Here is a 21,546-nt window from a genome sequence, read left to right as displayed (position 1 = left end):
GAGGGGGTGGAGACTGCACATCCGTTATTCCAGAGCTTAGGAAGGGAGTTGATGGAAAGACAATTACTAAGTAAAGCAGCTTTCTGAGTGCAGAATCCCATGGATGAGTTTGGGAAACCCGCAGCCCGCCCTGTCGAGGGAAGGACGCCGAGAACCACCTGCCCCGCCCAGAGGTCACCGTGGTCAAGGATGCTGTTCAGGCACAAAACTGAGCGGCTGCTAACTGCGGCCGGGGGCAGAGCGAGGGGACCACTGAGGGCTCGCTGGGCGGCCGGCACAGGGACCGGCCTCTGGAACACGCCAGGGCAGGTGAATACGGCCCCGCCCGCCCTACGGCAGGTCCCAGGCAAAGCGGGTCTTGTCCTTCACGTCCTGGCGTCTCCACTCCAAGGACTGTTACTGCCTGGGCCCTGCCCAAAGGCCAGGGCACCAGGGGGCCCTGTGCCCACCCTGTTCCCGCCAGGCCCGGGGCAGAGCTGACAGCCACGTGGGGGTGGGGGGGTGACCGGAATCTTCCCCCTGGGCTGCAGGGCGCTCCCTGTTGGGTGCGAGGCTGCTGGGTGAGGGCGGGTTGGACATGGGGTGGGCTTCCTCGGGGCCAGGAGGAACCGCCTGCCCGGCCCACACTTAGGGGCCCGCCCAGGAAGCAGGGGTCAGAGCCCCTCGCAGGGAGGGAGGCAGCCCCTCCCGGGCCAGAACCCACTTCCTACTTCACCACACGGGAGGCGGAGCGGGGAGCGCTGTGGGCAGGGGCCGGGCCTGCTCCCTCGCCCTGCGCCGGAAGGTCGGCGACCTGGCCTGGGCTCTGGTGCTCCCGGCAGGATGGAGGACGAAGAAGGCCCCGAGTGCGGCAAAGCGGACTTTGTGCTTTTGGACCAGGTGACCATGGAGGACTTCATGGAGAACCTGAAGCTCAGGTGGGCCCGGCCGCTCCCCTCTCCCGGGTCCCTGATGGGGGTGGCGGGGGTTGGGGGGGAGACACAGCCACCCAGGCCCCCGTCTGGGCCTGGGTCACTGCAGGGGGACGTGGCAGCCAGGCAGGACTGACCCCTCAGGGCCAGGTGGCTGGCCAGTTCTGGCACCGACTCCCCAGGCCCCTGCCTCCCACACAACCCATGATTTCCTGCCCAGCACCCAAAGCAGCTCCCAGACGGGTGGGCACCCATCCCCCTCGTGGGGCCCGGCTGAGCCCTGGGTGCTCTGAGGGAGTGGGCAGCTGAATGAGTCTTCGGGGGAGTGTGGGTGCTGCAGGGCACAGCTTCCAAGGGAGGAGCCGGATCAGGAGGTGCCCGGGGGCTGCCAGGAGCTGGCCTCGCCCTGGGCAGCGGGGCCTCGCCCTGGGCAGCGGGGCCTCGCCCTGGGCAGCGGGGTGGGCGGAAGGCAGGCCCCTGGCAGATTGTGGAGTTGGAGGACAGAGTGAGCTCTTTCTGTGGCACTGAGCTGGGCATGACGGCAGCTCATTCACACAAACCAGCTCACGGGACGGCTCCCCCTCCCCGTCCCGACCCAGATGCTGAGCCGGGCCACAGCTGCTCAGCGTGCCCCAGAAAAAGCGTCCGCGAGGTCCTGGGTGCCGGGAGAGGGTGTAGCCAGGGAACCCCGCGGTCAGAGGCGAGGTGGCTGAGGAAGAGGAACCCGACGGGTGCCGGGGAAACGGCAGCTCCCACACACCCCGGGGCAGGCCCGCCAGGCTCCCCGAGATGCAGGCACCCCCGCCGGTGGCTGGTTCCTGAAGGGAAGGGTTGAGAGATCAGAGGTGTTGGGGGCTCCCTCCCTGCACCCCTCCCAGGCCCTGCATCTGGGTGGGGCTGGGTGGGGCTCCTTTCTGCCACTGGGTCCCCGCCCAGGCCCAGGCCCCGACGAACAGGAAACAGCGGAGGCCCCTCCCTCTGCCTCCAGCCCCCGTCTCCTTCCTACCTGCTGGCTCTGCCTGCCCAGGGAGGCTCTGGGCAGTCCAGTCCCTTCATAAAATGGGTGGTCCCTATTCCTGTGCCGTCAGGACCCCATGGAGCGCCGTGGGGGTGGGCTACCCTCCCCCTCCCCCCGGGTGGGCCAGGGCCCGGGAGCTGGGTGCTGGGCCCGTGGCCTGCGGCTGAGGAGGGCCCCGCCCCGCCAGGTTCGAGAAGGGCCGCATCTACACCTACATCGGCGAGGTGCTGGTGTCGGTGAACCCCTACCAGGAGCTGCCCCTCTACGGGCCCGAGGCCATCGCCAGGTACCAGGGCCGCGAGCTGTACGAGCGGCCGCCCCACCTGTACGCCGTGGCCAACGCCGCCTACCGGGCGATGAAGCGCCGGGCCAGGGACACCTGCATCGTGATCTCAGGTACCGCCCGGCCCGCAGCGTCAGTTCTGAGTGGTGGGAGGTGACTGGACACAGAGGAGAGGTGGGCCCGGCCGAGGGGCCGCCCATCCTGCCTGTCCCTCTGTCCGTCCCGCAGGGGAGAGCGGGGCGGGCAAGACGGAGGCCAGCAAGCACATCATGCAGTACATCGCGGCCGTCACCAACCCCAGCCAGAGGGCCGAGGTGGAGAGGTGAGGGCGGCCGGGCTGGGCGGGGACTGGACAGCAGGAGGCACCCGAGTCCAAGTCCCGGGCGAGGGGAGGGGAGGGGCGGCTCCGCGCAGGGGCACCTGCCGGGGCGGGCGGGGGCAGGGGGGCGGAGGAGAAGGTGGCCTGCCGGGGCCCAGGGAGCCCAGCCAGGTACCGGTGAGGCCGGAGCTGGAAATCAGGGCTTGCTCCCCAGCCGTGAGGAGCGGTTTCCTGTGGGGGAGCCTGCTCTTCCTGTGACATGGAGTGACGTGGGGCTTGTGGGGAAGAGCACCCACCCGTGGCCAGCAGCTGCTCCCCGGCCGCTGGAGGTCGAAGGCGGAGGGTCCAGACCCAGGTCCTCGCTGCAGGCTGCAGCTGGCGGGGAGGCGGAGGTGGCCCGGCCCGGCCTGGCCCAGGGCCCCGGTGGGCCTCTCCGGTGGCTCAGGATGAAGGGGAAGTGGGCGGGGCTCGGCCCGGGACACCGCGGGGTGAACAGGGACCCGGCTCGAGGTCCCTGCGTGCAGCCCGCCCTGCGCCCCGTTCAGGGTCAAGGACGTGCTGCTCAAGTCCACCTGCGTGCTGGAGGCCTTCGGGAACGCCCGCACCAACCGCAACCACAACTCCAGCCGCTTCGGCAAGTACATGGACATCAACTTCGACTTCAAGGGCGACCCCGTCGGGGGGCACATCCACAGCTACTTGCTGGAGAAGGTGGGTGGGCCCTGGCCAGTGTGCTCAGTGGGCAGAGCGTGGGCCCTCGGACCGAAGGGTCCCGGGTTCGATTCCCGTCAAGGGCACGTACCTCGGTGGCAGGCTCCATCCCCCGGCTTGGTCTGGGCACGTGTGGGACACAACCAATCAGTACGAGTGGATGGTTCTCTCTCCATGTCTCTCCCCTTCCCTTCCACTCTCTCTAAAAATCAGCGGAAAAGTGTCCTCAGGTGGGGATTAACAAAAATACATAAATATGAATTAGCCTGTATGTTTAAAAAGAAAAGAAAAGAAAAGGTGGGTTACGCCCTAGCCGGTTTGGCTCAGCAGATCAAGTGTCAGCCTATAGACCTAAGGGTCCCGGGTTCGATTCTGGTCAAGGGCACATACCTCGGTGGCAGGCTCCTCCCCGGCCTGGGCCCTGGTCAGGGCGCGTGCAGGAGGCGGCTGATCGATGTTTCTCTCTGTCTTTCCCTCTCTCTCCCACTCTCTCTAAAAATCAATGGAAAGTATACTCAGGTGAGGATTAAAATAAAGAGAGAAAAGAAGATGTTGAGAGAATTGTGCTGCCAGGCCTCCGTAAGGCCCAGGCCCTGGGCAGGGCTCGCGTCTCTGAGGTCCCAGAGGCACCGGTGGGCGCCCGGTGGCCAGGCCAGCCGCTCGCTCCCTCACTGCCTCGGGCTCTGCGCCTGTGCCCTGGGGGTCCCCATCCGCCCATTCACGCCCGCTCCCCCTCTCTCCTCAGTCTCGGGTCCTCAAGCAGCACGTGGGGGAGAGGAACTTCCACGCCTTCTACCAGGTGAGCCAGGCGGGCAGGTGGGCCGACAGGGCAGCCCTTCCCCGCCCCCTCTCGGCCCCCTCTCGCTGGGGGGGGGGGGGTTCCCTGGACACAGCACGTCTGCCTCTGCCCCTGAGGTGCCTTCTGCCTGGACCTTGGTGGTGTCCACAGTTCGTCTGAGCCTGAAGGGGGCTCTCCCTGCACGAGGGCGGTGTCCACGCGGCCACGAGCTCCCTGGCGGGCGGGGTCCGGGCTGACGGGACCTCTGTGCTGCCCGGCCTGACCCCGTGTGTCCCGCAGGTGCTGCGAGGCTGTGAGGACGCAGAGCTCCGGGAGCTGCACCTGCAGAGAAACCCGGCCCTGTACAGCTTCACCCGCCAGGGCGCGGGGCTCAGCGTGAGTGGGGCTCCGCGGACGCCGGGCGCCCAGCGCTGGGGGGTGGCCGTCAGGCACCTGCAGGGCCGGGGCGGGATGCAGTGGGTGAGCAGGCGCCGGGTGCTGAGCCCCCTCTCCCCCAGGCCTCGGAGAGCGAGGAGAGGAGCCACCACCGGGCGGTGATGGAGGCCATGCAGGTGATCGGCTTCAGCGCTGAGGAGATGGGGTCTGTGCGCCGGATCCTGGCTGCCATCCTGCACCTGGTGAGCCTGCTGCCTGGGCTGGGCCACCTCCACCCGCCGTCCTGTCCTCGTGCCGCCCCGGGGGCGGGGGGAGCCTGGCCTCATCCGTACCCAGGATGCGGCGGGCAGGCCTGCAAGCTGCCTGGTCCGTGTCGGGTGGGTGAGCCCACCCAGCAGGTAGGGCAGTCCCACCCGGGAGCCGAGCGTTGGGACCTGCCTGGTGCTTCTGACGCTTGAGGGCTGGTGGCTTTGGGCAGGCTGCTCTGAGCCCTCGTCCTCTCTGAGGTAGCCGGGGGCAAGTGGGGGGGGAGCACAGAGCCACCTCGCTTGGCTGGCAGGAAGCCTCTGGCTGCTGGGGGCCCCCTCATCTCGGGCTGAGTCCCTGCCATCCCTTCCCTCTTCCTGGGGGCAAAGGCATGCCAGCTCCTCCCCGGCCCGTGCAGCCTGAATCTTCCCCGCTTCCCCGCCACCAGGGAAACATCGAGTTTGTGGAGATGGAGGAGGGGCAGCTGGCTGTGGCTGAGGAGGCGCTGGTGGACCACGTGGCCGAGCTGACGGCCACCCCCAGGGGGCAGGTGCTGCGCTGCCTGCTGGCCCGCACCGTGGCCTCGGGGGGCAGGGAGGTCATTGAGAAGGGCCACACCGCGGCCGAGGCCAGCTACGCCCGGGACGCCTGCGCCAAGGTACCCTGGGGACGGGCAGCCCGGGGAGGAACCCGGGAGGCCTTCCTGGGGGAGGCAACGTCAAACGCAGCCTGAAGCAGCCCAGCCCGGCTCTCCCCAGGCAGTGTACCAGCGGCTGTTCGAGTGGGTGGTGAACCGGATCAACGGCGTCATGGAACCCCGGGGCAGGGACGCCCGGCGGGATGGCAAGGACACGGTCATTGGCGTGTTGGACATCTACGGCTTCGAAGTGTTCCCTGTCAACAGGTGGGGGACCCAGCTCCGACCCCAACCTCCAGGGCCCCCGCCGTCCCGGGGAGCTGGGTTGGCTGGGGAGTAAGATGTCCGGTGTCCGTCCTGGCTGGTCCCTGACCCCAGGGTCATAGCCAAGCGCCTCCGCGGTGCCCCCGCTCCCTGGTCCGTGGGGCCCAGGAAGGGGAAATCCTGAGCCCCTCCCCCTCGCTGGGGGCAAAGGAAGGGGGCCTGGCGCTGGGCCCTGCGAGCTCGCTCAGGGCGCTGCTGGGCTGGGGCTGGGGCGGGCAGGCGGCGGGAGCCCGCGGGCCGAGCATGACGCTGGCGGCCTGGCCCAGCTTCGAGCAGTTCTGCATCAACTACTGCAACGAGAAGCTGCAGCAGCTGTTCATCCAGCTCATCCTGAAGCAGGAGCAGGAGGAGTACGAGCGCGAGGGCATTGCCTGGCAGAGCGTGAGTGCCCGCCGCCCCTGCGCCCGTGGCCTGGCGGGGAGCCCCCCCCCCCCGAGCCCCCGCTCGCTCTACCCCCTCTCCCTCTCCCAGGTGGAGTTCTTCAACAACGCCACCATCGTGGACCTGGTGGAGCGGCCGCACCGCGGCATCCTGGCCGTGCTGGACGAGGCCTGCTGCAGCGCGGGCACCATCACCGACCGCATCTTCCTGCAGAGCCTGGACACGCACCACCGCCACCACCCGCACTACACCAGCCGCCAGGTGCCCGCCCGCGGCCGCCCGCCCCACCCCCCGCTTGTCCCGGAGCTGGCCTGCACCCACGGGCGTCACGCTGGCATCTCGGCAGGGCCGTGGTGTGGCCCAGCCCCCCCTCCCCTGCGAGACTGCCCCCCGCCCTGCAGGCCCCCTTCTCCCCTTGACCCTGGCCGTCCCCCCACAGCTCTGCCCCACGGACAAGACCATGGAGTTCGGCCGCGACTTCCGGATCAAGCACTACGCGGGCGACGTCACGTAAGGTCCCCATGGCACCTTCCATCCTCCCTTCTGCCCCTCCATTTTGGTTAATTTTTATGTATTTTTTATTGGTTTCAGAGAGGAAGGGAGAGGGAGATAGAAACATCAATAATGACAGAGAATCACGGATCGGCTGCCTCCTGCACGCCCCCTCCACTGGGGTTCGATCCCACAAGCCAGTCATGACCGGGAATCGAACCCGGGACCCTTCAGTCTGCAGGCCGACACTCTATCCACTGAGCCAAACCAGCCAGGACAAAAATGTATTTCAAACACACACACACACACACACACACACACACACACACACACACCATGACTTGGGAGTCCCTGGCTGTAAGGCAGTTGCTGATGCCCAGGCGCTTTCCTGAGCACAGAGAGGTTTGGTAACTGTGCCAGGTCACACAGCATGTACGCCTGGAGCAGGATCCAGGGCTGGGAGGTCTGGGCCCAGAGCCAGGGCACAGCCGCTGGACTGTCTTTAGGAGAAACTGCCAGGGGAGGGGAGGGGAGGGCAGGGCAGGGGAGGCGGCGGCCCTCACGCCTGCCTGCCTGCCGGCCCCCAGGTACTCCGTGCTGGGCTTCATCGACAAGAACAGAGACGCCCTCTTCCAGGACTTCAAGCGGCTGCTGTACAACAGGTGAGTGCGCGGGGCCGCAGGCTTGGGGTGCCCTGCCCGCAGGGGAAAGCTACAGCTCACGGGGGGGGGGGGGGGGGCTCCCCGAGGGCCGCTCCATGTGCCCGTGTCCACAGCGCGGACCCCACGCTGCGGGCCATGTGGCCGGAGGGGCAGCAGGACATCACCGAGGTGACCAAGCGGCCCCTGACGGCCGGCACGCTCTTCAAGAACTCCATGGTGGCGCTGGTGGACAACCTGGCCTCCAAGGTGCGCCCCCCACCTCCTCCCGGGGCCTCCTGGGCGCCCCCACCCGCCCTGCGCGTCCTGGGTGGGGGAGAGGCGGGTTTCTCTCCGCCCTGAGCCCCCCGCAGCGGGGGGTCCCCGGTAAGACGCCCCCCGCCCCCCAGGAGCCCTTCTACGTGCGCTGCCTCAAGCCCAACCAGGACAAGGCGGCCGCGCGGCTGGACGAGGCGCACTGCCGCCACCAGGTCGCCTACCTGGGGCTCCTGGAGAACGTGAGGGTCCGCAGGGCCGGCTTCGCCTCCCGCCAGCCGTACCCGCGCTTCCTGCTCAGGTACAGACACCCCGCTTCCCGTCCCGTGGGTCCGAGGGGCGAAGGGAGACGGGGTCCCGGAAGCCGCTTCTCAGACCTGCACGCGGGAGCGGACTTGCCGTGACCACGGGTCCAAGTCCACGGACCCTCGGGGACACAGGAGTGGGCCAGGGCCAGGGGCAGGGGCCAGGGGCAGGGGCAGGGGCAGGGGCAGGGCCAGGGCCAGGGGCAGGGGCAGGGCCAGGGGCAGGGGCAGAGCAGGGGCAGGGCCAGGGGCAGGGCCAGGGGCAGGGCCAGGGCCAGGGGCAGGGGCAGGGCCAGGGCCAGGGGCAGGGCCAGGGGCAGGGCCAGGGCCAGGGCCAGGGCCAGGGGCAGGGGCAGAGCAGGGGCAGGGCCAGGGCCAGGGGCAGGGCCAGGGCCAGGGGCAGGGGCAGGGGCAGGGCCAGGGCCAGGGGCAGGGGCAGGGGCAGAGCAGGGCCAGGGCCAGGGGCAGGGGTAGGGGTAGGGGCAGGGGCAGGGCCAGGGCCAGGGGCAGAGCAGGGGCAGGGCCAGGGGCAGGGCCAGGGGCAGGGGCAGGGGCATAGCAGGGCCAGGGCCAGGGGCAGGGGTAGGGGCAGGGGCAGGGCCAGGGGCAGGGCCAGGGGTAGGGGCAGGGGCAGGGGCAGGGGCAGAGCAGTGGTAGGGTCAGGTGGGATTTGTTGGGGGCCCGAGTGTGGGTGTGGGCGGGGCTAGTGTGTGAGTGGCGTGCGGGGGAGGGGGGGGGAGGGCCTGGCGCCCACCGCCTGCCGTGGCCACAGGTACAAGATGACCTGCGAGTACACGTGGCCCAACCACCTGCTGGGCTCGGACCGCGAGGCCGTGGGCGCCCTCCTGGAGCAGCACGGGCTGCAGGGGGACGTGGCCTTCGGGCGCAGCAAGCTCTTCATCCGCTCGCCGCGGACGCTGGTGACTCTGGAGCAGAGCCGCGCGCGCCTGGTGCCCATCATCGTGCTGCTGCTGCAGAAGGTGCTGCGGGGCCTGGGGGGTGGGGGGCGTGCACGTGGGGAGGGGCGTGCACGTGGGGAGGGGCGTGCACGTGGGGAGGGGAGGGGCGTGCACGTGGGGAGGGGGAGGGGCGTGCACGTGGGGAGGGGAGTGCACGTGGGGAGGGGGAGGGGCGTGCACGTGGGGAGGGGAGTGCACGTGGGGAGGGGGCGTGCACGGGGGAGGGGGAGGGGCGTGCACGTGGGGGGAGGGGCGTGCACGTGGGGAGGGAGTGCACGTGGGGGGAGGGGCGTGCACGTGGGGAGGGGCGTGCACGTGGGGAGGGGGCGTGCACGTGGGGAGGGGGGTGTGCACGTGGGGGGAGGGGCGTGCACGGGGGGAGGGGCGTGCACGGGGGGAGGGGCGTGCACGTGGGGAGGGGGCGTGCACGTGGGGAGGGGGGTGTGCACGTGGGGGGAGGGGCGTGCACGGGGGGAGGGGCGTGCACGGGGGAGGGGCGTGCACGGGGGGAGGGGCGTGCACGGGGGGAGGGGGTGTGCACGTGGGGGAGGGCGTGCACGTGGGGGAGGGCGTGCACGTGGGGAGGGGGGCGTGCACGGGGGGAGGGGCGTGCACGTGGGGAGGGGCGTGCACGTGGGGAGGGGGGTGCACGTGGGGAGGGGGGGTGTGCACGTGGGGGGAGGGGCGTGCACGGGGGGAGGGGCGTGCACGGGGGGAGGGGGGCGTGCACGGGGGGAGGGGCGTGCACGGGGGGAGGGGCGTGCACGGGGGGAGGGGGTGTGCACGTGGGGGAGGGCGTGCACGTGGGGGAGGGCGTGCACGTGGGGGAGGGCGTGCACGGGGGGAGGGGCGTGCACGTGGGGAGGGGCGTGCACGTGGGGAGGGGGGTGCACGTGGGGAGGGGGGTGTGCACGTGGGGGGAGGGGCGTGCACGGGGGGAGGGGCGTGCACGGGGGGAGGGGCGTGCACGGGGGGAGGGGCGTGCACGGGGGGAGGGGGTGTGCACGTGGGGGAGGGCGTGCACGTGGGGGAGGGCGTGCACGTGGGGAGGGGGGCGTGCACGGGGGGAGGGGCGTGCACGTGGGGAGGGGGGCGTGCACGTGGGGGAGGGGCGTGCACGTGGGGGAGGGCGTGCACGTGGGGGAGGGCTGCACGTGGGGAGGGGGGCGTGCACGTGGGGGGAGGGGCGTGCACGGGGGGAGGGGCGTGCACGGGGGGAGGGGCATGCACGGGGGGAGGGGCGTGCACGGGGGGAGGGGGTGTGCACGTGGGGGAGGGCGTGCACGTGGGGGAGGGCGTGCACGTGGGGAGGGGGGCGTGCACGTGGGGAGGGGCGTGCACGTGGGGAGGGGCGTGCACGTGGGGAGGGGGAGGGGCGTGCACGTGGGGGGGGGGCGTGCACGTGGGGAGGGGCGTGCACGTGGGGAGGGGCGTGCACGTGGGGAGGGGCGTGCACGGGGGAGGGGCGTGCACGTGGGGGAGGGGGAGGGCGTGCACGTGGGGAGGGGGGCGTGCACGTGGGGGGGGGGCGTGCTCACGGGCCCACGGCACTTTTTCCAGAGGACAGTGGCTGTCCACCCCTCCCACAGCCCTTTGCTTTTCACTTTTCAAACCGACAGAAAAGCTGAAAGATTCACACAGGTCGCCACTCACTGCGTCGCTAGGTCGTGCGCCCCACCCCGTGTCTGCGTCCCCGTCTCCCCACCTCGCTGTTCACCCCACAGACACTCACAGCAGGTCTGCCGTTTCTGATGTACAAAGTAGCACTTCGGCAGGCAGCCACCTTTGTGGCGGAACTCCACCCGACACCATGTGTCCTCCCGTCCAGAACCGGCCACGTGGGCCGCATCCTATTTCCACACGCGCCCGCTGTTACCGGTTCCACCCGGAACCCAGCATCCCACCCAGGGACGGGCACTCGGCAGCTCCCTCTAACACTCAGGCATTTGTGTGTCTTAGGTCCTCACCCAAGGAGTGAGGATGTTTCTCCACTGATTTTAAGAGAGTGGAAGGGAGGGGTGGGAGAGAGAGAGAGAGAGAGAGAGAGACCGATGTGAGAGAGCCACACCGATTGGCTGCCTCCCACACACCCCAACAGGGGCAGCTAGGATCGAACCTGCAACCCAGGTGTGTGCCCTTGACCCGGACTCAAACCCTGGACCTCTGGTGCGAAGGCCAATGGGCCACCCGGCCGGGACCAGAGACGGGGACGCACTGTGTCCAGGACCGTGGGATGGAGCGAGTTCTCGCTGATCCTTGCCGACAGGCGCCTCCCCCTCAGCCTCCCCACCCTCCCGTGTGCCATTCGGTCCCAAGTGGCGATCCGGCGACATGGCTTAAGTCCGTCTGGACTGTGGCCCCCGGGCCGCCGCCTGGCCGCCTGGTCTGGGCGCGGGTGGCTGTAGTCGGGGATGCCCGCCCTGGGGGTCCCCGGGAGTGGGCGGTGGGGGAGGTCAGAGTCCAGGTGGGCACCTCCAGGTGGGAAGGGCTTCATCTGCTCCTGCGCCTCCTCCCTGGGGGCGCTGGGTCCCCAGCTGTGTGTTGGGGGGGGGGGGGCTCAGTAAAGCGCCTGGCTCAGGTGAGCAGCTTTCCCCAGAGCCGGCAGAGGCTGGGGCGGGGCCCGGTGGGCGGTTCCGGGAGCCAGGGGCGGGGGGCAGGGCAGGGGCAGGGCAGAGGCTGCCCCTGAGCCCGGCGGCGTTCCAGGGGCGGGGCCTGGCCGGGTCCGCCCTGACCCTGTCCCCGCTCCCCCCGCACCCCCAGGCCTGGAGGGGCACCCTGGCCCGGTGGCGCTGCCGCCGCCTGCGCGCCGTCTACACCATCATGCGCTGCTACCGGAGGCACAAGGTGCGCGCGCACCTGGCGGAGCTGCACCGGCGGTTCCAGGCCGCGCGGCAGCCCCCGCTCTTCGGCCGCGACCTGGCCTGGCCGCCGCCCCCGGCCGTGCTGCAGCCGTTCCAGGACGCCTGCCGCGCGCTCTTCGGCAGGTACCGCCGCCCTCCTCCTCCCCGCGCGGCCCGTACCCCGACCCGGACTCCGAGCCCCGCGCGGCCCGTACCCCGACCCGGACTCCCAGCCCCGCGCGGCCGGTACCCCGACCCCGGACTCCCAGCCCCGCGCGGCCCGTACCCCGACCCGGACTCCCAGCCCCGCGCGGCCCGTACCCCGACCCGGACTCCCAGCCCCGCGCGGCCCGTACCCCGACCCGGACTCCCAGCCCCGCGCGGCCCGTACCCCGACCCGGACTCCCAGCCCCGCGCGGCCGGTACCCCGACCCGGACTCCCAGCCCCGGGCGGCCCGTACCCCGACCCGGACTCCCAGCCCCGCGCGGCCCGCTGGACGCACCGGGAATATGTCTTTATTGACGTCAGAGAGGAAGGGAGAGGGAGAGAGAAACATCCGTGATGAGAGAGAATCATGGACCAGCTGCCTCCCGCACCCCCGCTACTGGGGATGGAGCCCGCAGCCCGGGCATGCGCCCTTGACCTGAACCGAACCCCGGACCTCTCAGTCCGCAGGCCGACGCTCTACCCACTGAGCCACACCGGCCAGAACTCCACAGTTGGTAGCAGACCCTGCGGTCCCACCACGCTGGGCATCGGAGGGGACACGGGCCTGCAGGGAGGGGGGCAGCTGGGGCTGGGAGTGGGGGCTCTGCAGGCTGAGTAGGAGTTCTCCGGGAGGAGGGCCACAGGGTGACCAGCAGGCTCAGAGCAGGAGGGGTGGCTGGGTCATGCCCGGTGGTCAGGGCCAGGCTGAGAGTGAGGGGCAGGACCTGGGGGGGACGTGGGCTGCTCAGGCCCCTCTGAGCACCTGTCCCCGCAGGTGGCGGGCTCGGCAGCTGGTGAAGAACATCCCCCCCTCGGACATGGCCCAGATCAAGGCCAAGGTGGCTGCCATGGGGGCCCTGCAGGAGCTGCGGCCGGACTGGGGCTGCCGGCGGGCCTGGCTGCGGGACTACCTGTCCTCCGTGAGTGCCGGGCCGGGCCGGGCCGGGCCGGGGGCCTCTCCTCCGGAGTTTACGGGGTTTTGTTGTTGTTGTTTTTAAAAATACATTTTTACTGATTTCAGAGGAAGGGAGTGGGAGATAGAGAGAAACATCAATGACGATGAGAAAGGATCATTGATCGGCTGCTTCCCGCACCCCCCCTACTGGGGATCGAGCCCACAACTGGGAATCGAACCCAGGACCTTTGTTCCACAGGCTGAGGCTCTATCCATTGAGCCAAACTGGCCAGAGCATGGTGGGGTTTTTTGGTTGGTTTGTTTTAAATATTTTTTTTTATTGATGTCAGAGAGGAAGGGAGAAGGAGAGAGAGAAACATCCATGATGAGAGAGAATCATTGATCCGCTGCCTCCTTCACACCCCACACTGGGGATCGAGCTCAAAACCGGGGCATGTGCCCCAACCGGGAATCGAACCGTGACCTCCTGGGTCATAGGTCGACGCTCAGCTGAGCCACGCCCGGTTCTGTTTTCACTCAGAGCCACTGGGCTGGGCTGCAGTAGCACCTGCTCCTCTGCCCTGTTCCCATTCCCTCCCCCCATTCTAAGGCCGACCCCCTTATTCTCAAGAACACCGCCCCCCATTCTCAGGTACAGACCAACCCCGTCCTCAGACACGGCCCCCCAAGCCCGGTTGGCACCCCGGCCAGGGCTCCCCTTGGCCCTCCGTGGGTGGGTGCTGCCCGCAGGCCCCTGGCCTGGATTGCAGGAGCTGAGGCCAGGGGCCTGGGTTGGGCCAGGTGGGCGTTGGCATGGGGGGGGGCCGGGTCCCCGCTGGCTGCTGCCTTCTCAGCGTCCATCTGCCCAGGCCCAGGGGCCCGAGGAGCAGGCGGGGGCCGGCGTGGAGGGCGGAAACCTGACGTCTTGCCCCTCGGGCTGTGAGGTCTGTGCTGGCCCTCAGGACCCGTGTCGGGGGTGGCCCAGCAAGGGCGGTGCCGCCCGGCCCGACGCGGGCTCCGAGGTGAGGGTGGCTGTGCCACGCAGCCGGCGGGGCTGCCAGTGCAACACGGTCCCAGACCCCGTCCCACGCTGCCCCTCTGTGCTCAGGCCGCGGACAACCCTGCCGCCTGCAGCCTGTTCGCCCAGCGCCTGAAGGCGCTCCGGGACAAGGACGGCTTCGGGGCCGTGCTCTTCTCCAGCCACGTCCGCAAGGTGAGCGGCGGGCGGTGGGGGCGGGACCACAGGGCGGGGCTGGGTGCCCGTGGTGGCACTGACCCCAGCGCCCGCCCCAAGGTGAACCGCTTCAACAAGAGGCGGGACCGCGCCCTGCTGCTCACCGACCGGCACCTGTACAAGCTGGAGCCCGCCCGGCAGTACCGGGTGATGCGGGCCGTTCCCCTGGACTCGGTGAGCCTGTGGGGGCGGGAGCAGCGGGTGGGCCCCTCCCCTCCCCTCCGCCTGCCCGGGGTGCCTGGAACTTTCTAGAACAGTCTCCTCTCCTCCCCCAGCAGCAGCCCCGTCCCCACCACTCCCTGCTCAGCCCCAGGTGGCCTCTCCCCACCCCTGTGCCGCTCCCGCTGGGCCATCTCCCACTCCCCCGTCCTGTGGCTCACCGGCTCCCGGAGCCCCAGCTCCTGTACCCCCGGGGCAAGGACTGGCCCAGGCCGGTCCAGGTCCCTGTGGCAGACCCGGGGGGCGGGTGCTTGGGGTGACTGGAAGGCCAGCCCTCAGCCCCACCAGTGCGGCCGGCGGAAGGGGACCTGGGGACCCACGGAGGAGCAGCGGGTGGGCCCCAGAGGCTGGGTCCTGGGGGGTCGGAGGAGGACTTGCTGACCCTGACCCTGACCCTGACCCCCCAGGTGACGGGGCTGAGCGTGACCAGCGGGCGGGACCAGCTGGTGGTGCTGCACGCGAAGGGTCAGGACGACCTGGTGGTGTGTCTGCACCGCTCGAGGCCGCCGCTGGACAACCGCGTGGGGGAGCTGGTGGGCGTGCTGGCCGCACACTGCCAGGGGTGAGCTGGGCGGCCGAGGGGGGTTTGGGCCCTCGGGGCTTGGCCCCCTGCCTGTCGCCCCGCCCGCCCACTTGTCCCCCTGCTGGCCTGCCCGCCCCCTGCCCATCCGCACCTGACCTCTCCCGTCCGCTCCAGGGAGGGCCGCCCCCTGGAGGTCCGTGTGTCCGACTGCATCCCGCTGAGCCAGCGCGGCGCCCGGCGCCTGGTGTCCGTGGAGCCCCGGCCGGAGCAGCCCCAGCCCGACTTCCGCTGCAGCCGCGGCTCCTTCGCCCTCCTGTGGCCCAGCGGCTGAGCCCTTCTGTGTGCAGGCCGCCAGCCCCCCTCCCCAGCAGCCAGAGCCCTCCGCCCGCCCGCCCCTTGAGAGCCCCAGCGCCGGGCAATAAAGGACATCACCCTGCCCGTGGGCTTGTGTCTGTGGGTGCACGTCGCTCCTGCTTGGCAGATGCCACCCAGCATCTCTGCTGACCCCTGTGGTCTGAGAGGAAACCTTGTCCTTTCCACCCCAGGCGGCTCCCCGTCCCCCGCTGTGGGTTCCAGACTGTCCCCCCAACGTGGACCCTTCCCGGAAGGGCTCAGCCCTCTGAGGCTTCCCCTTGTCACTGTCCCGGGCACTCGGGGTCGCCTCCTGCCTGGTCCGTGTCCGGCCGCTCCTGCCCCGGGAGAGCTGCTGTCTGCCCAGCCTGGAGGTCCGGCCTGGGGGGCTGCAGCCGCCCCGCCTCCCCACCGCGCACCCCCACGTGGACACAGCTGCCCGGACACAGGCGGCCTCGCCCTTTGTGGTCCTGCAGGCGGCCGTGCAGGCTGCTGAGAGCTGTGGGCATCCCCGGCTGACAGAGGCTCAGGGTGGGAGCCTGGGGGGACCGCACACCCCACCTGGCAACATGGGGGGCCAGCGCCCGGGGGGCAGGTGCACGCCCAGGGCCCAGAGCCTACGCGGTGTGCCCCCCTCCAGAGAAGCTGCAGCCGCCAGGTGGCGCTCCTGGGCCTCGGGGTCTGAGAACAGTCCCAGGGAGGTGACACCAGGGGAGGAAGGGGACAGACCCCGTCACTGGACCCCAACCACAGTCAGGCCGTTCCCACACCCGACGCCGCGGACCCTCATACTCGACACCTGTCACTGCGAACCGGGGCTCCAGGTGCTTCCCAGGCCAGACTTAGGGGTGGGAGGTGGGGTGACAGGTGGAGGCTGGGACGCCAGTGGCTGGCCTGGGCCCCCAGGAGCTGAGTGGGGCAGATCCCCTGTCACCTCTGTGCCTGACCCTCCAGCCAGATAGGAGCGCTCACTCACAGGCAGGTGTTGGGGTTGTGCCAAGAAATCATCGCAACACCCACGTCTCGGCCAGTGTGTAGCTCGCATCTGCTGCACCACACGCTGTGGGTGCCGGCACCTCTGCACCCTCCAGGGATGTGGGCTGCAATGGGGCCCAGCCCTCTCCCCACTCCCCCTCCTCCCCCCGCTCCCGCTTTCCCAGTCCCCGCGTGTCAACAACCAGAGTCTGGGCCTCCAACTGCAGGGACAAGTGCACAGACACCCCTCCATCAGGGAGGCCGGGGAACGGTCACCCACAGCTCCGACTGCCATCCTCTCGGGGCCGCCACTGGGGAAAGAAGTTGCACGTCTCCCATCCGCTTCAGTTTCTAGAACCTGGGAGAGCCAGGTCAGCAGCGTGGCACCCCCGCACCGGGCCGGACGCAGCTTCTCGGGCTGCCAGGCAACCTTCAGAATTCCCACCATTTCTCACATGCAACTTAAATTTAATATATTTTTTTGTTCATCCTCACCCGAGGATATTTTCCATTGATTTTTTTTTTAAGAGAGTAGAAGGGAGGGGGAAAGACAGAGAGGAACATCGATGGGAGAGAGACACATCGATTAGTTGCCTCCTGCACACCCGCCCTGGGGCCCCGGATCAAGCCTGCAACTGAGGTACAGCGAGCCCTTGACCAGAATCGAACCCAGGACCCTTCAGTCCACAGGCTGACGCTCTATCCACTGAGCCAAACCGGCTAGAGACTCACATGTAATTTTAGAGCAAGATCATAAAGTTCTCTTGGCTATTCAAGACTCAATCGGTAATTTTTTACTGTAATTTATTTTTAATTGCAATGACAGTTGTCTGCCAAGATGATGCTCATAAAACTTTTAAACTATGAATGATTCAGTGAGCTCAACGAGCACTTTCACTGCAATAAAACATCAGACTACACTAACCAGACCATAATCTGTAATGGCCGCTACCTGGTGCTGGGTGAGGGCCCCGGCCGTGGCTTGGAGCTAATGCATGGGGCAGGGCCCACACTGCCCTCATCAACAAGGCACTGAGCAGAAGCCAGAGGCCGCCTACATCTCCTCGGGGTTCCCCTTAGGGCGCAGCATCCTGGCCAGGCCTGGTCCTGCCCTGGCTGTGCCGGGACGCCCGGTCCCTGAGGGTGCGGTGGAGCCAGCCCCAAGGACCGCAGACCCATGGATTCCACTTGTGCTTGTCATTAAAACTGGGTGGGTCTGACCTATGAACCAGGAGGTCAGGGTTCGATTCCCGGTCAGGGCACATGCCAGATTGTGGGCTCCATCCCAGTGTGGGACGTGCAGGAGGAGGCAGCCGATCAATGATTCTCTCATCATGGATGTTTCTATTTCTCTCTCCCTTCCTCTCTGAAGTCAATAAAAATATATTTTTTAAAAACTGGGTGGGTCCCGTTCTGCCCTTCCCCTGCCTGTCAGGCCCCTGGGCCTCCCTCCCTGCCCACTTCTCTTAAGGAGCAGCCAGACCCCGGGCACACAGAGCAGCAGTGGGACCCCCACTTACGGGAACTTGTCCTGGGAAAGCCGGGCCTCCCGTGTCCACCGCCGGGCACCATCTTGGGACGGGGGCACCAGTGTGTCCATCTCCGAAGCTCCGTGGGGACAGGGGACGCAGGAGTGTCCCTGCCCGACTCAGCTTCCCTGTTCACGCTCATCAGCACCTCCCCCAACACCGGGCCGAGCCCGATCCCAGGGAAAGAGAGGCCACCCCCCTCACCGGTGCCCACGTGGGGGCCAGCTCAGAGGCCACCTCCGCGGGGAAGACCTTCCCCAGCATTTTGTCGTGGAAATTCAAACCTGCACCCAGCTGACAGGCAGCATTTCTCAGCGAATGCCCTTACCCCTCCCGCCTGGCGCCACCTCCGACACTGCCGTCCGCCCGCTCCCTCTGGAGCCCCGCTCCTCGCATTCCCCCAAATGCCTTCCTCTCACATCCGGAGCCAGGCTTGGTGCCCGCTTACACACTTCTATCTTCACATGAAATTGACATTGGATGATACCTCGGACCTTAAATGTGCCGTCAGGGGCTTCTGACAAATGAATCGGCCAGGACCCCGACCCGTGAAGGTGGGAGGTGGGGTGCCACCATTGCTCTGGGGTGTCTCCCCCTGGCATCCCCTTGGCCTTGCCTGGCGCTTCCTGTGCCACGAAAGGTTCCGGACTGGCCACCAGGGGGCAGGCAAGACGCTGCTGCCGGCCTCCGGCCTCCGTTTCTCAACCTGCGCCCTCAGGCTGGACCCCGCCCTACAGGGCAGCCCCGGCCGGCGGGGGGCTCGTGCACACCCCTCCGGTGGCACCCCGCCAGAATGGAACCCCGGCACCGAGGCGGTCGGCCCCTCTGGGCTCCCCACCGAAGCTCCCGGACCTTCCAGAACCCCACACTTAGCAGGTGCTCGGTAACCACTTGGGACCTGACACGGAAGGAGTGACCGTCCAGGGCCCTGAAGGGAGAGTGACTGAGGGGGGCGCTGCCCTGCCTCCCACACCGGACTTTTCCACCCGAGTGCGGACCTGCCCACAGCAAACCGGCCTTCCTTCCCACATCGTCACGGCCCTTTGACACACACACCTCTGACCGTCACAGCTCACCTTCCGGGTGCACCCTCATTTCTCAACTGAGGACAGCGGGGCTCAGCCACCCTTGGGCCCTTTCTGCCCGAGACCCTGGGAGATGGGGAGGTGAGCACCCCAAGAGCCCCCTCCGCCCTGACCACCGGCTCAACCCACTGTCCCCACACCCAGGTGCTCTGACACGGATGCTCTGACACACGGATGCTCTGACACGGATGCTCTGACACACGGATGCTCTGACACGGATGTGGGAAAACACAGCACGCGCCCGCCCGGCGTGGCTCAGTGGCTGAGCGTTGACCTATGAACCAGGAGGTCACAGTTTTTTTTTTTTTTTTTTTTTAAATATTTTTATTAATTTTTTACAGAGAGGAAGGGAGAGGGATAGAGTTAGAAACATCGATGAGAGAGAAACATCGATCAGCTGCCTCTTGCACACCCCCTACTGGGGATGTGCCTGCAACCAAGGTACATGCCCTTGACCGGAATCGAACCTGGGACCCTTCAGTCCGCAGGCCGACACTCCATCCACTGAGCCACACCGGCCAGGGCTAGGAGGTCACAGTTTGATTCCCCGTCAGGGCACATGCCCAGGTTGTGGGCTCGATCCCCAGTGGGAACGTGCAGGAGGCAGCCGACCCATGATTCTCTCTCATCACTGATGTTTCTGTCTCTCTCCCCCTCTCCCTTCCTCACTCTGAAATCAATAAAAACATATTTAAAAGTATTTCCATAAATGTTTCCCAAAATACCTACTCTACAAATACCGATGATAAATCCCTCCATGTTGGGCTCCATTCGTGGGTAAATTCATGCATGGCCGGCGGGCTTGGGAGCAGATGGCGCGGCTGAGCCTCCCACGGTGGGTTCAGCCGGTGCCAGGGCTGGAGGGAGCTGCACCGGTCTCACCGTGTGGAGTCTGAGAGGGAGGCGGGCAGGACAGCCAGCGAGAGCCAGTGGCCGGAGGGAGGGAATCCCAGGGTGACCGCGACCAGGGCACGTGTCACCGCAAAGCGGTTACAGCTCGGACCATCACTGCTCACGGGCAAGGCCTGCTGGCCACCAGGACCCCCGCGGCGGCAGCGGGAAGGGACCGAGGCAGGAGCACAGGCACAGAGGATTGTGGGAAGAATTCCTCGCCCATCAGGAGCAGGGAGAGAGCGTGGGCTGGCATTCCCCGCCAAGGAAACCCTGTGGCCCACGCGGGGAGGCGTGGTGTGTGTGTGTGTGTGTACCACGGCGGCAGAGAAACCGTGCCTTCCGGCTGTCCCAGGCTAAAACCCAGGGCTGGAGAGGCTGTGGACCAGGGGTTTCACACAGGGCTGAGGGCCCTGTTGGCGTGGCTCAGTGGTTAGAGCATCAGCCCACACACCAAAGAATCCTGGGTTCGATTCCCGGTCAAGGGCACATACCTTGGTTACAGGTTTGATCCCTGGCCCTAGTTGGGGTGCGTGTGGGAGGCAACCAATTGATGTGTCTTTCTCACATTGATGTTTCTTTCTCTCCTTCTCTCCCTTCCACTCTCTCTAAAAACCTATGGAAAATAGATGAGGATTAACAAAACAAACACGGCTGAGGGCCTGCTGGACACTCGCCTGCCGAGCTCGGGAAGCGCTCCTGGGGTTCCGACTTCCGTCAGGTAAAGGTTTCTTTAAGGGCTTGGCTGTGGCTCAGGCCGGCGTCATTACTGCGGCCGCCGGTCACAGGGCCTTGCGTTGCGGTCTCCAGCCTGTGGGAGGGCGAGGAGCAGACGGGGAGGCAGGTGGGGCAGTGTCTGAGCCAGACGCCTTCTGGAAGGAGTGGGGGAGGCAGAGCCGAGTCCCCAGGAAGAGTCGGAGGGAGGACAACATTCCGGGATTTTCTCCATGAAACGAGAAGTCAGAACAGATGGCCATTGTCCGGCTCATGGAGAAACCAGTGTGACCTCGGGGCGGGTGGGAAGGGCACACCTGTTCCCCCAGCAGCTGAGGGGAGAGCCTGCCTGGAGGCCTTGTGAGCACAGCTGGGCCTGATGAGCTGAGGGCAACTGGGGGGCCCTGCGGCTAGGGACAGCCCCCCGGCTGTGAAGGGCTGGAGGGGCCCCAGGTATGGCTCCTCAGGCCGGTTTACCATGCAGCCGGTACACTTTTCAGCAGTTCTGTTTCTATTGGTTGGGTTGGGGTTTCAACGCTCTCATCCAACAAACATATCCCCCAAAGACAGACGAGGTAGGTCTGGGGTTTCCTCCCGCACCCCCACCCCAGGGCGCCTGGGAAGGGTCCCTGCAGGCTCCGCACGGACCGTAACCTCGGGCCCCTCGGCCTCTCTCCGTCTTGTTCGCCTGTCCCTGGCTTCTCTCTGCAGCTCTTGGAAGCGGAGGTCAAGCCCACCCGTCGGCTAGCAGCTCCCAAGCCTGCATCTCCGGTGCTGGCCCCGCGCTTGACTCCGCTTGTCTGGGACCACAGCTGCTGGGACGTCTCCCCTGGGCATCCAGCCAGCTCCTCGGATGGAACATGCCGGCACTGAGAGGCCCTTGCTCATGCTGGATTTGCCACAAGGCGGCCACAACAGGTGCTTAAGGCCACCGAGAAGGAATATACTTCCGGGGAAAATTTTTAATATTCCAAAAATGCATCAAAGCAGCTCCTTCTGCAGTGTAGTTTATTGTGACTTTTGTGGGCGGGGCACGTCACAGTCGCAGCATCGGGCCCTCTGCGGTCTCCAACAAGAACTCAGACTGGCCCGGCCAGCGTGGCTCAGGGGTTGAGCGTTGGCCCATGAAGCAGGAGGTCACAGTTCGACTCTCGGTCGGGGCACAGGCCTGTGTTGTGGGCTCGATCCCCAGTGGCGGGTGTGCAGGAGGCAGCCAATCAATGATGCTCTCTCATCATGGATGTTTCTCTCTCTCCCTTTTCCTCTTCCTTCCTCTCTGAAATCAATAAAAATATATTAAAAAAAAAAAACACATATTAAGTCAAAAAAACAAAACCTCATCCTTCTTGAACAGCCTTGGGAGCTGGTCACTCACAGCATCCTGTCTCTCATCCCCATGTTGGGTTTT

At 67.3% G+C, this 21,546-nt stretch overlaps 1 protein-coding gene across 1 annotated transcript; it reads left to right on the top strand.

Annotated features, from left to right (window-relative positions):
• Window positions 1–763: 763 nt before the first annotated feature.
• MYO1G (myosin IG) lies at window positions 764–14,989 on the top strand. Its single transcript, XM_054726073.1, has 22 exons — window positions 764–917; window positions 2,117–2,325; window positions 2,441–2,534; window positions 3,077–3,242; window positions 3,988–4,041; window positions 4,321–4,416; window positions 4,539–4,658; window positions 5,111–5,320; window positions 5,421–5,566; window positions 5,890–6,004; window positions 6,095–6,265; window positions 6,444–6,514; window positions 7,084–7,158; window positions 7,272–7,404; window positions 7,545–7,711; window positions 8,488–8,695; window positions 11,435–11,658; window positions 12,498–12,642; window positions 13,726–13,830; window positions 13,912–14,025; window positions 14,478–14,632; window positions 14,768–14,989. The coding sequence occupies exons 1-22, from the start codon at window positions 823–825 to the stop codon at window positions 14,922–14,924; spliced, it is 3,030 nt and encodes a 1,009-aa protein (XP_054582048.1). The 5' UTR covers window positions 764–822; the 3' UTR covers window positions 14,925–14,989.
• The last annotated feature ends 6,557 nt before the right edge of the window (window positions 14,990–21,546 follow it).

This window comes from Eptesicus fuscus, chromosome 14 (assembly GCF_027574615.1).
Source record: "Eptesicus fuscus isolate TK198812 chromosome 14, DD_ASM_mEF_20220401, whole genome shotgun sequence".
NCBI classification, from domain to species: Eukaryota; Metazoa; Chordata; class Mammalia; order Chiroptera; family Vespertilionidae; genus Eptesicus; species Eptesicus fuscus.
Note: the sequence above shows the minus strand (reverse complement) of the source record. Positions and strands in the feature narration are given on the sequence as shown.

Bases quoted from the DNA above. Each gene is read 5' to 3' on its own strand.
- MYO1G (XM_054726073.1), top strand. From the start codon at position 823: ATGGAGGACGAAGAAGGCCCCGAGTGCGGCAAAGCGGACTTTGTGCTT. The intron at 2,535-3,076 runs GTGAGGGCGGCC...CGCCCCGTTCAG, and splicing joins CAGAGGGCCGAGGTGGAGAG to GGTCAAGGACGTGCTGCTCA. The intron at 5,567-5,889 runs GTGGGGGACCCA...GGCCTGGCCCAG, and splicing joins GAAGTGTTCCCTGTCAACAG to CTTCGAGCAGTTCTGCATCA.